Below are 14,613 nucleotides of genomic sequence, written 5' to 3' on the forward strand. Positions count from 1 at the left end.
GTCAAGCAAAAAAAGCCTAGCTCTCTTTTCCTGCTATGACAATGAGTCTGGCCATCATCCGTGGCATATGTATCACACTCTGTAAACCTGTATCTTGCTCTTGCCCTATAATCCTATCTTTCTCTCTTCAATAAACCTCATTTTCATGCTTGCCTTACAAAAAAAAAAAAAAGCCTAGGAAATACATTATGTAATATAATGAACACCTACCCAGCCTAAAATAAAACATTTCTAAACACTACAGACTCTCTTCTTCTCCCTACCATGTTCCCAGTACAATATTCTTAATTTAGTATTTGTCATTCCCTTTTAAGTATTTATACTTTTGCTGCACCAGTATATACTTCTTAACAAAATATAATCTTGTTTGGCATGATATTTGACTTTACAGAAATTGTATAACACTATATATGTCCTTCCAAGCTTACTTTTCTCACTCAAGTTTTTTAGATTTAGTTAGCTTGATACACATAATTTTAATTCATTCGTTTTAACTGCTGTGTAGTTTTCCATGGTTTAAATATATCATTTTTTATTCTGTATCATATTGATGAGCATTTAAATTGTTATCCCATCTACCCTATTACAAACAATGCTAAAATGAACACCAAAACTACTCCTTACACTGATTTTCAAGCATTTATCTAGGCCAGTGGTTCTCAAACTTTGGAATGCATCAGAATCACCTGACGGTTTTGTTAAAACATAGATTGTTGGATCCCACCCCCAGAGGTTCTGATTCATTTTCTAAGAAGTTCTTAAGTGATGTTGATGCTGCTGGCCTGAAGACCACACTTTCAGATCCACTGCCCTAGGATGTACATTCTGGAGTAAAATTGCTGGGTCAAATAATTGTGCATCTTCAGCTTTACCAACTTGTGCCAAATTGCTCTGCAAAGGAATTTTAATGATATGCTCTCCCACAACAAGCAAGTTGTCTTTCTCAAATCCACACCACACTTGATGTCACAACACTTTTAAGGTTTTACCAATCCAAAGAATATGGAATTGTGGCCAGGTGCAGTGGCTCACGCCTGTAATCCTAGCACTCTGGGAGGCCAAGGTGGGTGTATCATTTGAGCTCAAGAGTTTGAGACCAGTAGGAGCAAGAGCAAGACCCCATCTCTACTAAAAATGGAAAGAAATTATATGGACAACTAAAAATATATATAGAAAAAATTAGTGGGGCATGGTGGCACATGCCTATAGTCCCAGGTACTCAGGAGGCTGAGCCAGGAGGATTGCTTGAGCCCAGGAGTTTGCGGTTGCTGTGAGCTAGGCTGACACCACGGCACTCTAGCCTGGGCAACAGAGTGAGACTCTGTCTGAAAAAAAAAAAAAGAATATGGATTTGTGGTTTTCATTTGAATTTTCCTAATTACTAATGAGGTTGGGCACCTTATATGTTTGTAGCCATTCAGGCTCGGTTTTCTCTTCTCTGCATTATCTGTTCATTCCTTTGTCTGTTTGTTATTAGGGTGTTTAACTTATGTCAAAAGACAAAATTACAACAAATTTAGCTTAAAGATCCAATTAGCTTTTATTTGTGCTTCTAGAATTGGGCAACACCTCACTCTGTAAAATAGAATGAGTGTTTCAATGAACTGAGCAGAGAAGTTTGGCTTTATAGGCAGAAAAAATGCTGCAGAAAGCAGAAACAACACAAAAAATGGATTGGCCATTTCAAAGTTACTTTCCTTATAGGGTTAAAAAAGAGGGGACTCCTTACTATGCAAGTCAGGTTGGTTGACTGGTATCACCTGCTTTTTGGAAAACTGATCTGTTTCAAAGTTCTGTTTAATTGTGGCACTTAGCACAAGCAAACCCATTCTGGTTTGGTCTGGTCTACTGGGACCTAGTGCAGGAGGCTAGTCCAAAACAGTGGCCTCCCATAAACCTTGTTTAACTCTTATATAGAGTAATAGTTACTAAACTATCATCTTTAGAACATGATGTGAGGACAATGCACCTACAATACATTTTTGGGAAATTCAACATATATATTTATACTAAATTTATTATAATATAGAAATTTCTGTGTTATATCAACCTAAAAGGAAGAAGCTGATGCAAAATTAATATAGAGAGTTTATTTGGGCCAAGGTTGAGGACAGTAGCCTGGGAAACACTTTCAAGTTGCCTTGAGGAGTCTTCCAGAGAGCAAGGAAAAGCTCAATATCTTAAAGAAAAAAGGACAAATCAGGAGACAGGACAATTACAAAAGTTGTTCAGCAGGAATTCTCATTGGTTTACAGATACAACAGTGGTTAGTGATTGGCTATATATACTGTTGAACTATAGGGTGTATGGCATTTTAGGCTACTTGGCGTCAGTTAGTCTAGAGTCTCATAGCAAGTGGCTTCAAGAGGTAATTATTTTGCTCAAGGGAAAGTAAGAGTGACTGCTGTTACATTTTAAATGCCTCTCCTGGCCTGATAGTTTAAAGGTGCTGGAACTCCTCAGATAAAAAGGTTTTTTTTTTCCTTTCTCAGTTATAATAGGAGAAATAAAAATACAAAATTACATATGTACCACAGTATACAAACTAACACCCCAAAACACCATACTTAGAAAAGAGACTAAAAGGAAATATTCTATCATTGTATATTCAAGTTTACAGATAGGTTTTTTTATTTTATGGCTTTAAGTATGTATACTTTCTTCCAATTTTCTATATTTTTCAAAATTTTTAATTAATGTAGTTTCATATTCCATGGAGATTCAGTGCCAAGCTAACACATAAAACAAAAGTCATGTATGTAATATTACCCTGAACATCCCTTAAATTGAGCTGTCTCTCAGAAAGTCCAATAGTGATTAAAGAAACATTCAGGGTCATTTTGCAATACAACCTGTTTTCCGTCTACCATTGGAATTATTGCTGTTTCTTCAGTTGAGTACCAGACGGAGCAACAGAAAACAACTGGGTAACATAAGAAAAATCTACATTGTATCTCTTCTTAGAATCACACTTAATCTAGTGAGATGATAATATCAGACACACCCAAAAACTGGGATCACTGAAGAAAAAGTAGGTTTACACATTTCATCTTATGCTCACCCTACGGTTCATTGAGTGGAATGTTAGGGAAAATAATGCACCATTTAGACTGTTGCTTTCTCCCTCTCTTATTTTTGTGGGGCTAAGCTCATATAGTTGAATTTGCATAAGCTAAATTTATATATGAGGAGACTCCATGGTACATAGTTTGTTTATAATATGGAAAAAAAAAACACCTTTTTCAAAGGAACAGATATTCTGGAATACATACATACCCCCTGTTGTCATCATTTACTCAGTCATTCAACAAATATTGCGTCTGCTGTTTCCAGCACTGGGCTACATAATGGAGGAGATAGAGGAAAAAGTAAAACAATCTCTGTCCCTACCCTCATGGAGCTTAATCAATTAATCAATCAGTCAAATAAAAAATTATCCTGTGATAAAAAAGAGGTACATAGTATCTTGAGAACATATAATAAGGATATTTGACGTACACTGAGTGTTTTAGAAAGGCTCCCTGTGAAAGTGACTACTGAGCTGGATTGGAAGTATGGGATGCTGTGATGTAAGCTGGAGCCAGATGAAACTGCCTCATGAGAGCCAATAGTTTAATTTTCAGAAATTTTGAAACAGGTTTTAAATAGCCATTATTAAACATTAAATTATGTAAACTTTAAATTATATTAAAAACACAGATCACAAATACTCAAAACTCATCACTTCTTAATTATTTTTACTACATTTTACTCTTATCTATGCTCTTGAGGTTATCTACTGTGCATCTTTTCCCATCCTGAGTAGCATAATGAAATCATCCCGTCCAGCACCTCTGCACTGCAGATGCTACTTGCCCATTAGTCACTTAGTAGCCACGTCAGTTATCAGATCGACTGTCACAGTGTCACAGTGCTTATGTTCAAGTAAATCTTATTTTACTTAATAATGGCCCCCAAGCTGAAGAGTAGTGATGCTGGCAACTCAGCTATGCCGAAGAGAAACCACAAAGTGCTTCCTTAAGTGAAAAAGTAAAAGTTCTCAACTTAATAAGGAAAGAAAAAAAAACTAGGCTAAGATTGCTAAGATCTACGGTAAGAACAAATCTTTTATCCATGAAATTGTGAACAGTATATTGTTATAATTGTTCTATTTTATTATTAGTTATCGTTATTAATCTTTTTACTGTGCTTAATTTATAAATTAAACTTTATCATTGGTATGTACGTATAGGAAAAACATAATATAGGGTTTGGTACTATCTAAAGTTTCAGGTCTCCACTGGGGGTCTTGGAACGTATCCCCTGAGGATAAGTGAGAACTACTATATCCATGGAAAAGCTGCTTCAGGGCAGTGACGACGAGTATAGAAGCAAGGCTGGAATGGGTTAAGTGAATAGGAAAAAAGAAAATAGAGGCGCTTTTCCTTCTACTACAAAAGACAATTGTAGGAAATGTACTGGCCTAAAAGAAAAATGTTGTGATTTTAACCAAATCAGAAATATTAACTGAATTCAAGCTCCACTTGGGACAAAAGTTCATCTCAATTTATACATCTAATTTTACCTAGTTCTCTGAGTTCCAGAGGATGAAACTAACTCTGGAAAAACACGATGGTTATAAAACAACAACTCAAAGTAAAAAATAAATAAATATTTTTTTAAAAACCACAACAGTAAGTTGTTACCACTGCCATTCCATTTAGAAAACAGCAATTTTACAAAGAAATTGTTACCAAAAAAATTGCTACAAAAAAGTCAGTTGGAGAAAGTGAAGCAAGAATGTCACTCTGCGGAGCCTTACCTGGCCCACCCCATTCTGAGTCAATGATTATCACCAGATGCAGGCAAAAGACATGGATATTTTTACACAAATTTAGTAAATAAACATAATGCTATGAAAATCCTGAGTTTAAAACCCCAGTACAGCCGATGTATTGTATCTTTGTTTTTATTTGCCTCAAACGGGAGTATATGCATCTTTAGCTTTTAATGGTCACACCTTCCTCTTCCTCTGTGTTTACAGAGGACGCCTTTCTCTCCTCCAATGCCTTTCTCTCTTATCAAAAACCTTATCCAAGTTTCAGGTTGAGTTCTGTCTATCAGTGAGTCTTTTCTGGTTATCACACCTTATTTGGGAAATCTTAGCATTTTAATGTGTAATACTGCCAACTAGGCCTTGCTCGCAAATTGTTAAATATTTTCCACAAGAGATTATAAAGTTCTAGCATGTAGAGACTGTGATACCTCATTCTTTTACATGTTTCCAAGGCTCTCTGTATTCAAATTAAGTAGAGTACTGTAAACTATTAATAATTATAACTTGTACTGCTCAAAGTCCCATTTTCATCCCCAAATCTCCATTCTAAAATTTCTTTGAATAATAATAATAGTTAACATTTATTGAGTGATACTATATAGCATTCACTGTTCAAGATACTTTTCACATATTAACACATATAATCTTCCCAACAACCCTATGATACAGATATTACTATTCCTATTTTACAGATAAGAAAACTGAGGTACAGAAAGGCCAAGTGACTGACCCAAAGTCCCACAATTAGTAAGTGGCAGAGTTGGGATTCAAACTAAGATTGACACAGGAGCTCGCTTTCCTAACCTTTTAGCAACAGAAAAATAACTCTTACAAGTCCTGGTTCTCCCTGGCCTTGTTTTAAGATGTGCCTGGATAAGTAGCGCAGTTTCACAGCCAGAATTTAAAGAAATTTTATTCTTTCCTCTTCAAAAAGAGGATAAAACATAGTGTACAGCAACACTTAACCAAATCCCGTGTTCTGTCCTCACACACTTCAATTCCAAGGCCTTTGTCTAGCGATCACTATCAGTTTTCCAGCCCCCAAACAGAAAACCACAAAAGCATTCTTTCGCTAGATGGCCCCAGGCTCCCTGCTGGCGAGGAGAATCCTTCCCTTAGAAACCGTTTAGGTTCAGTTGTCAGGGTGGGAGACATGGCCAGAAAGATCCCCACAGTCACTCCTGGAAAACTGCCCTGAGGCAATCTGCGGAGAAGGGAAACTGGCCAAACACAAGTTTCTCCTCTCCGAAGTCCATCAAGAGAGTTGTTCAAAAGAAAAGGCTAGCCCACTATTTGCAATAGATTCTCTACACATTCAAACACAGTTACTGCTCTGGGGGTCACGCGCACTTTTAAGACTAGCTTTTTTTGTTGGTTTGTTCTTTGTGACAGAGTCTCGCTCTGTTGCCCGAGTGCCGTGGCGTCAGCCCAGGTCACAGCAACCTCCAACTCCTGGACTCAAGCGATCCTCCTGCCTCGGCCTCCCGAGTAGCTGGGACTACAGGAGTGAGCCCCCACGCCCGGCCAAGACTTTAGCTTTCTTATCAGAAAAATGTTGATTCATACACAAACTTTGAGGAAAAACATACTTTACAGTCCTAAATTAAGAAACCCTGGCCGTGCGTGGCGCTCACGCCTGTAACGCTAGCACGCTAGGCGGAGGCGGGAGGACTGCTTGAGGGCAGCAGTTCCAGACCAGCCTGAGCAACGGCAAGGCCCCGTCTCTACCAAAAATTAGAAAGATTAGCCGGGCGTGGTGGCGCAAGCCTGTAGTCCCAGCTACTCAAGGAGGCTAACGCAGGAGGCTAGGGGCTCGCTTGAGCCCAGGAGTTTGAGGTTGCAGTGAGCTGTGAGGATGCCACACACTACTCTAGCCCAAGGGACAGAGCGAGACTCTATCTCAAAAAAGAAAAAAAAGAGATCCCTAAGGCAGAGGGATTGTGAGCTTTGTTTAATCACATAACTTGTACATTTTTTTTAAGCCCCCCGTCATTGCACTTACGGAACACTGGAACTCGCTGTGCCAGTGGCGGCCCATAGGTGGCGCTGCAGGGACAGCTAAGTGGGCCGCCTGCGTCCACCGCAGAGGCTGATGGGGGGCGGGGATTCGATCCGTCTCCCTGCGATGGGAGGAGCCTCAGAAGGGGCGAGGGAAGGCGAGTGCTATGCTGCGCGCAAGCGCAAGGCCGGGCACTCCCCCGGGAGAGAGGGCTGCTGGGCCGGGTGACGTGGCCTGGCAACGTCCCGCCTGGTGTGCCTCTCGGGAACCCGCCGCCGCCGAACTGCCCGCGGCCTAGTCCCGACGCGCGCGTGTGAGCCGGAGCTGGGGACAGCGACGGCGGTGGCCCGGCTTGCGGGGACCCGACGGGGCCGCTGCCATGGGGGAGTGACCCGCCTGTGCCCGCTGGTCCGCGGTAGCGGCGAGACATGAGGAAACCCCGCGGCGGGGGCAGCGGCGGCGGCTCCTGAGCCCCGGGATGGAGGAGAAATACGGCGGGGACGTACTGGCCGGCCCTGGCGGCGGCGGTGGAGGCGGCCTCGGGCCGGTGGACGTGCCCAGCGCTCGGTAAGGGGCCGATCCAGACTCGCCGCTCGTTCACGCGCGGACTAGGACGGCAGCTGCCAGCCCGCTCGCTCCGGACACACCTTCCCCGGCCTCCCTCCGTCCCCGCTGACAGCACGGAGCTCCCCGGGGTCAGCACGCGCCCCAGAGCCCTCCGTCCCCTCCCTTGGCTTTGCCGCTTGCAGGCTGCCTCTAGGTTCCCTTGGCTTCTCTGGCGCCCGCTGCAGAATGAACGCTTTAAAATCCAGGAAGCTTCTGCAGGAGTTGCAGGGTTTCAGGGCAGACTATCAACCTTAGAACTGCCCGCCAGTTCACGTGAGAGGTTTTTCTCATCTGTGAGAAACATTTCTCTTGGCTGTTTCTCCCTGAAATAGTTTGGTGATTACTTACCCATTCTGACATCTCCCTACGTAAATTAGGGGAAAGTGTCACCACATGAACTCGGATGTTCAGGCTAACCCAGCACATCAGGAATCCAGCCCCGTTTCTTTTTTGGTTTATCATTAGTTAAGAAATGTGTGCTTGTCAAAAAATTCAAACAGTACAGAAATTCCCCTTTACTCAAATCCTCCCACCAACACCAAAAGGTAAGGGACAGAGAGCTTCAGTGACCACTTATGAGTATGTACTTCCTGATCTAAGTTCGGAGGTGGTGTCAAAGATGCATAAAATGTGGCCCACCAATTTGAGTGGAACCTGCTGTTCACTGCCTTCATTTTTTAAAGAGGTTAAGTTTTTTCGTTCTTGAATATTTTCTTTGAGAGTGATAAATTCTTTAGAACTGTAGTAATAACATTACTAACATAACCTTTTTTGTGAAAAGGAAAGGAACACTGCATATGATGCTGGAACAAAACTTTAGCCAATTGCATTTTTGTAGCATAAATTTTTGATTTTCTAATCTATTTTGAATATCTAATTTTGTAATTAACAGCATATCAGACCGGGCACGGTTGCTCACGCCTGTAATCCTAGAACTCTGGGAGGCAGAGGCGGGAGGATCGCTTGAGGTCAGGAGTCCGAGACCAGCCTGAGCAAAAGCGGGACCCCGTCTCTACTAAAAATAGAAAGAAATCATCTGGACAGCTAAGAATATATAGAAAAAATTAGCTGGGCATGGCGGCACATGCCTGTAGTCCCAGCTACTCGGGAGGCTGAGGCAGAAGGATTGCTTGAGTCCAGGAGTTTGAGGTTGCTGTGAGCTAGGCTGACGCCACAGCACTCTAGCCCAGGCAACAGAGCAAGATTCTGCCTCAAAAAAAAAAAACAACAAACAACTAATTGAGAAATCCTTTAATTGTGGATATTTTATGCCTAAATTCATAAAAAATATGTAGTGTTTTAATTAATGGCTTCTATTTTGGCTTAAGTCCTCTTGGCAAAGAAGGGTGGAGGGGGTGATAGGCAACATTTGTTAAGCACCTCCTATGTTCCAAGTGCTTTAGTGCATCATCTCATTTAATTGTTACAGCAGTCCTACAAACTAAGTTGTGGTATCCTTGTTTCACAGATCAGGAAACTGAGTCGAAGAAAAGTTAAGAAATTTGCCCAAGGTCACAAAACTAATGAATGAGTTGGGAGTCCTCATTATTTCAGACTCCATGTATAATGCCTTCTACGTTTAGTAGACACACAAATATTTATTGAATGAATTGAACTTGAATTACACAGTGGTTTTTTATTTTTTTAGCCAAAGAACTGTGAACTGCTGCAGTGGGCAAAGCCCAAGAAGCAGATTTGAGCCCAAATCCAAATATCAGCAATTTCAGGTTTAGAGAACCAAGAACATTCTAAGCGTTCACAGAAAAGACCAGTGATACCTTTAATGAGACTAATTAATGGCAAATAATGATTTATAATTTGGGGAAGTGAATTGGATCCCCTTGTGTTGCCCAGAGGGTAGTGGTTCAGGGATTAAGGCCCTTGTTTAAGAGCCTCCCATTCCTCTCCTCTCCCCAACCTTTATTCCCTAGTAAATGAAGCTGTTAATTATTTCCCTCTTTAACATGAACTAGGAATGTCTGCTCATGAATGTATGGCTTCTTCACCTGGTTTTTCACATAGCAATATCAAAATATGTGTACAATTGTGAATGTGTGAATGTATATAATGTGTATATATACATGGAGATGCAAAGGAAAAAGTTTGGAAGGATGTATCAAATTGGTTACCTATGAAGAGGAAAGTGGGGATGATTTTATTTAAAACTTACAGCAACCAGCTATTCAGAGATTACTTTTGTAATCTCTATGGTTTTTTTTTTTCTTTTAGTTTAAAAGGGAAATAAAATGAGTGTTAGAAAGATTATAATAGTAATATATTATCAAGAAGTATTTTGCATATATGACTAAATCTTGCCATTTAAGTGCCAAATTTTTAGTTTTGTTAATACTTTAGACAGAAGTTATTTAAAAATCTGTATATTACCTTGCCTTTTTTTTTTTTTTGGAAATGCAATTTTTTTTTATTTCAGTATATTACGGGGGTACAAATGTTTAGGTTACATATATTGCCTCTGGCCCACCTGAGTCAGAGCTTCAAGCGTGTTCATCCCCCAGAAGGTGCACAGCACACCCATTAGGTGTGAATATACCCATCCCCTCCTCCCCCCTCCAACCTGCCTGACACCCGATGAATGTTACCATTAAATGTGCCATAAGTGTTGATCAGTTAATACCAATTTGATGGTGAATACATGTAGTGCTTGTTTTTCCATTCTTGTGATACTTCACTTAGTAGAATGGGCTCTAGCTCTATCCTGGATACTACAAGGGGTGCTAGATCACAATTGGTTTTTGTGGCTGAATAGAACTCCATGGTATACATATACCACATTTTATTAATCCACTCATGTATTGATGGGTGCTTGGGTTGTTTCCACATCTTTGCAATTTTGAATTGTGCCATTATAAACATTCTAGGACAGATGTCTTTTTTATAGAATGCCTTTTTTTCCTTTGAGTAGATGCCCAGTAATGGGATTGCTGGATCAAATGTTAGTTCTACTTGTAGCTCTTTGAGGTATGTCCATATTGCTTTCCACAGAGGTTGTACTAGTTTGCAGTCCCACCAACAGTGTATGAGTCTTCTTATTTCTCCACATCCACACCAACATTTTTTATTTTGGGACTTTTGGATAAAAGCCATTCTCGCTGGAGTTAAGTGATATCTCATTGTCGTTTTGATTTACATTTCCCTGATGATTATAGATGTTGACCATTTTTTCATATGTTTGTTGGCCATTAGTCTATCTTCTTTTGAAAAATTTCTGTTCATGCCCTTTGACCACTTTTTGATAGGGTTGTTTGATTTTTTTCTTGCTGATTTTCCTGAGTTCTACATAGATTCTAGTTATCAGCCCTTTATCTGATGTGCAGCATGCAAATATTTTCTCCCATTCTGTAGGTTGTCTGTTTGCTCTCATGATAGTTTCCTTGGCTGTGCAAAAGCTTTTAATTTAATCAGGTCCCATTTCTTTATGTTTGTTGTTGCTGTGATTGCCTTCTTAAGTATAATAAATATAATTTATCTTTTCCTTGATGACTTCTGGTCATTATGAGCATCATCTGGTGAACTGAGTTTAAATAGGAGCTCAAAGGCTCCTTCCTACTACTGGTGTTTTGCATATGCTGCTCCCTGTACTTTGAAATACCCTTTACCTTTCCTTGCTATCTTCATATACATCTCGAACTCTGTGAAGATGTCTTTCACTTCCCTAAAATTAGTTGCTTCCACATCTGTTATTTTAGAATTCTGTTAACTTACCTAGGTCACAGAAATATTTGTTTGTCCAGTAGACTGAGAGCTCCATAAGGGCAGGGTTTCCCGTACACTGTGTCTTAGATATCACCTAGAAATGTATTTAGTTGTAAGTAACAAAACTAACAGGTTTAAACAAATAGAGATTTATCCTTCTCACATAAAAGAAACCAGAGGTTGCTGGTGTTTGTTCAGAACCTTCCGTGATAACATCTGGGACCTGAATTCTTTATGTCTTTCCTCTTTGTCATCATTAGTGTTTTGGCTTTCATATTCAGATTTGTTGTAAAATAGATGTGGCAGCTTTAGATAAAATTTTTCTTAGATAAATTTTAGATAAAAGTCCTCCTTTAAGGCAGGAGAATGGTGGAAGAAGTAATTCCAGGTGCATCTTGCCCTTTTATCAGGAAGAGGAAAGGCTATACCTGAAGCCACCCTGTCAGACTTCCCTTAGATCTCATTGGCCATGTTTGGCATCTGGCACACTGTAAGTGAGCAAAGAATATGTGAAAAAGGGCTAAATAGCCCTACAGTGGATGTGCAAGATTCTTTGCTGACATCAAGAATTTCTGGACTCCTGTGATTTTAATGTAACTCTATTTTTCCTGGTCTTTGTTTTTTCACCTCCCTATCTGTTTACAGTGTGGTTCTTTGTCTTCTTGCTTCTTTCCTGCTGCCTTATTTTTACACCTAGTTAAGAGCTTAAGGAGTATAACTCCTAGGCTCAAGTGATCCTCCCACCTCAGCCTCCCTAGTAGCTGGCATAGGGCATGCCACCACACCTGCCTATACTTAAGTCTTTAGGACTTTTTTCTCTAGCTTAGACAGGCCAAAGTCCAAATTAATCTTAGGTTTTGATATATATTTTGTCTTTTATAGTTAGACATTATTTTACTGTGGGCCATTATGAATATATAATTGGGAACATTTGAGAAGACGGGAACCCTCAAAAGCCTTTTAGGTAAACTTTGATTTTCTATGTGCTATATTAGAAAGGATACACTTAAGAAACGTGGGCTTGACTCTACCTAGCTCTCTGGGCTTCAACTTCCCAATGTACAACATGAGAGGAATTAGGCTAAAGAATGTCTATGAAGTGTTTTTTGCCTTTTAAATGTTAGTGTTCTACTTTTTTTCTAGTACATAGACATTTACTTTCATACCTAGACAATTGCTAGAGATGTGGTAGGTCTCCCAGAAGGGTTCTGCTGGGAGGTTGAAGCCTGGCTGTTGGGATATTGGAGTTAGATGAGAGAAGAGGAGGAAGGATTAAGAAGGGAAACGTCTTTTTCATCTCCACATTTTTAAAAACCCCAGTACCTCATCCTTCGTTTCCTCTTTACCTTCTATCTAGACCTTGCCAGAGGCTAAACCTCATGACTCCTGTACTAGTTGAGAAAGGATAATTGCTTGACTCTTCTGGGCAGGAACCTGGGGATCCTATTACTCGGAAGACTTCCTAAGGCTCCTCCCCTTTTCAGCTTCTCACTCCCCCTCCAAGGTGCTTCCAACTCCTCAGCCTTTTCAGGATTGTGTAGTTCTGGTTACTTGACTTTTCAACCATAACCCTCACTATAGTCACTCTGCAAGGCAGAGGGAGGGGCAAACCAAAGGCATTTACCATTCCTCTGTTTCTTCCTATATTTTGGTCCTCTAGTTTCATCACAGATAGAATTTAGTTTCTGTTTTGTTCTTATTTGAAGAAGTTAAGTTAATTAAGTTAAAAAGTATATTACCAGATTAGCCCACCTCAACCAAGAATGTTTTATTTTTGGTTTGGTGCTTTAACAAAAAATAAACTATATCTACACACAATCATTCACATACATTGAAAAGAAACCAGAAGTATATATGCCAAAATGTTAATAGTAGTTAATGATGTGAATGGTGAATTGTTTGGGAATTTTTTTATTGTTCTCTTTTTTTGTTTATGTGTATTTCTGTGGTTTCTGTAATGACCTCTATTGTAAAAGAAAACAGATTAATGAGTTCCTTGTCATTTCATTGATACTAAAATTTATTTCTGTTTTTATTTTTCAGGTTAACAAAATATATTGTGTTACTATGTTTCACTAAATTTTTTAAAGCTGTGGGACTATTTGAATCATATGATCTCCTAAAAGCAGTTCACATTGTTCAATTCATTTTTATATTAAAACTTGGGTGAGTGTGTATGGAGTTTTGTCCTTAATGTTTTTTATTCTTTGAAAATCCTATTTTAACTGAGTATGTTTAGGAAACTTTACATGGAATTTTTTGTGCAATTTATTCCTCCTGACAAGTATTTGATATAATTTTTTAAATGGAAGAATACTTAAAGGTTAGAGCACAAAGAGACATAAGAAAAGGGACTGTTGTACTCTACTTACCAAAACATAGACTTTAGTTTGTGTTAACGAAATTTTTATAAATTTCTTTTAATAGCTGGCTTAACAGAGGTCAGCTACATTCTCATATCTGCTCTAGCATTCAACCTGTTGCAATATCTTGTATCATCTGATATAAGCCTCTAAAAAACTTTGTTGTACGCTTCTGAGAGACTAAGAGTGAGAGGCAAATAATGTCTTGGTATTTTATGAAAGTGGTTTTGACCTTGCAGACTCCCTGAGATGGCTCAGGGACCCGAGGGATTCCCAGACTATTTCACTGATGTAGCCCAGTCTGCAAGCAGGTGCAAAATGTTACCTGAGGCTTGTCTCAGCACAAATACTCCTTATTTTCTAAGTTAAACCATGCTAGAATGTGTTCACTACATAATCCCTTCATAGGACAGGGTCCTCACATAATATAAACATTACATTCATTATTTTATATATAATAAAACATTTGTTCTCAGTAAAGATGTCTGGGTCTTGAGATTGATAGTGACCACCCTCTGTGTTAATAAAAATCTGTTAGAGACTCTTGGGAGTATAATTTTGGTGATTGGGGGAAAAGATTCCTGACTAGGAAATTTTAAGAACCAGTTGTATACAATTTTTTATAACTATTTTGGCAGTGTGAAAGGTAGGAACATATTAGTATTTTCTTCATTTCTATTATACTATTTTAAAATGTACTATTACTGAATTTTAGAGAAGACAGGAATTATTTTCTTCGATATTTCAAGGTATAAAAAAAATACACTATTTTACTTTTGTGGCCTGTGATCTAGTTCTGAAGACAATTACAAAAGGAGTTCTGGCCAGCTGCAGTGGCTCACACCTGTAATCCCAGCACTTTGGTGGGGGCCAAGGTGAGAGGATTGCTTAAAGCCAGTAGTTTGAGACTAGCCTGGGTAACATACCAAGACCCCGTCTCTACAAAAAATTTAAAAATTAGCCAGCCATCGTCTCACGTGCCTTTAGTCCCAGCTGCTTGGGAGGCTGAGGCAAGAAGATCACTTGAGCCCAGGAATTCAAGGTTACAGTGAACTATGATGAGGCCCCTGCACTCAGCCTGGGCATAGAGCAAGACCCTATCTCTAAAAAAAAAT

At 39.5% G+C, this 14,613-nt stretch overlaps 1 protein-coding gene across 1 annotated transcript in view; it reads left to right on the top strand.

The window, feature by feature from the left end:
* Positions 1-6,995: 6,995 nt before the first annotated feature.
* SLC30A5 (solute carrier family 30 member 5) overlaps positions 6,996-14,613 on the top strand; it is a 31,150-nt gene continuing 23,532 nt past the window's right edge. Inside the window, exons 1-2 of the mRNA XM_045566042.1 lie at positions 6,996-7,382; positions 13,179-13,301. Of these exons, the coding sequence (XP_045421998.1) occupies positions 7,294-7,382; positions 13,179-13,301 (212 nt within the window). The 5' untranslated portion in view covers positions 6,996-7,293. The remainder of the gene's footprint in view (positions 7,383-13,178; positions 13,302-14,613) is intronic.

The sequence above is a fragment of the Lemur catta genome, chromosome 12 (genome assembly GCF_020740605.2).
Source record: "Lemur catta isolate mLemCat1 chromosome 12, mLemCat1.pri, whole genome shotgun sequence".
NCBI classification, from domain to species: domain Eukaryota; kingdom Metazoa; phylum Chordata; class Mammalia; order Primates; family Lemuridae; genus Lemur; species Lemur catta.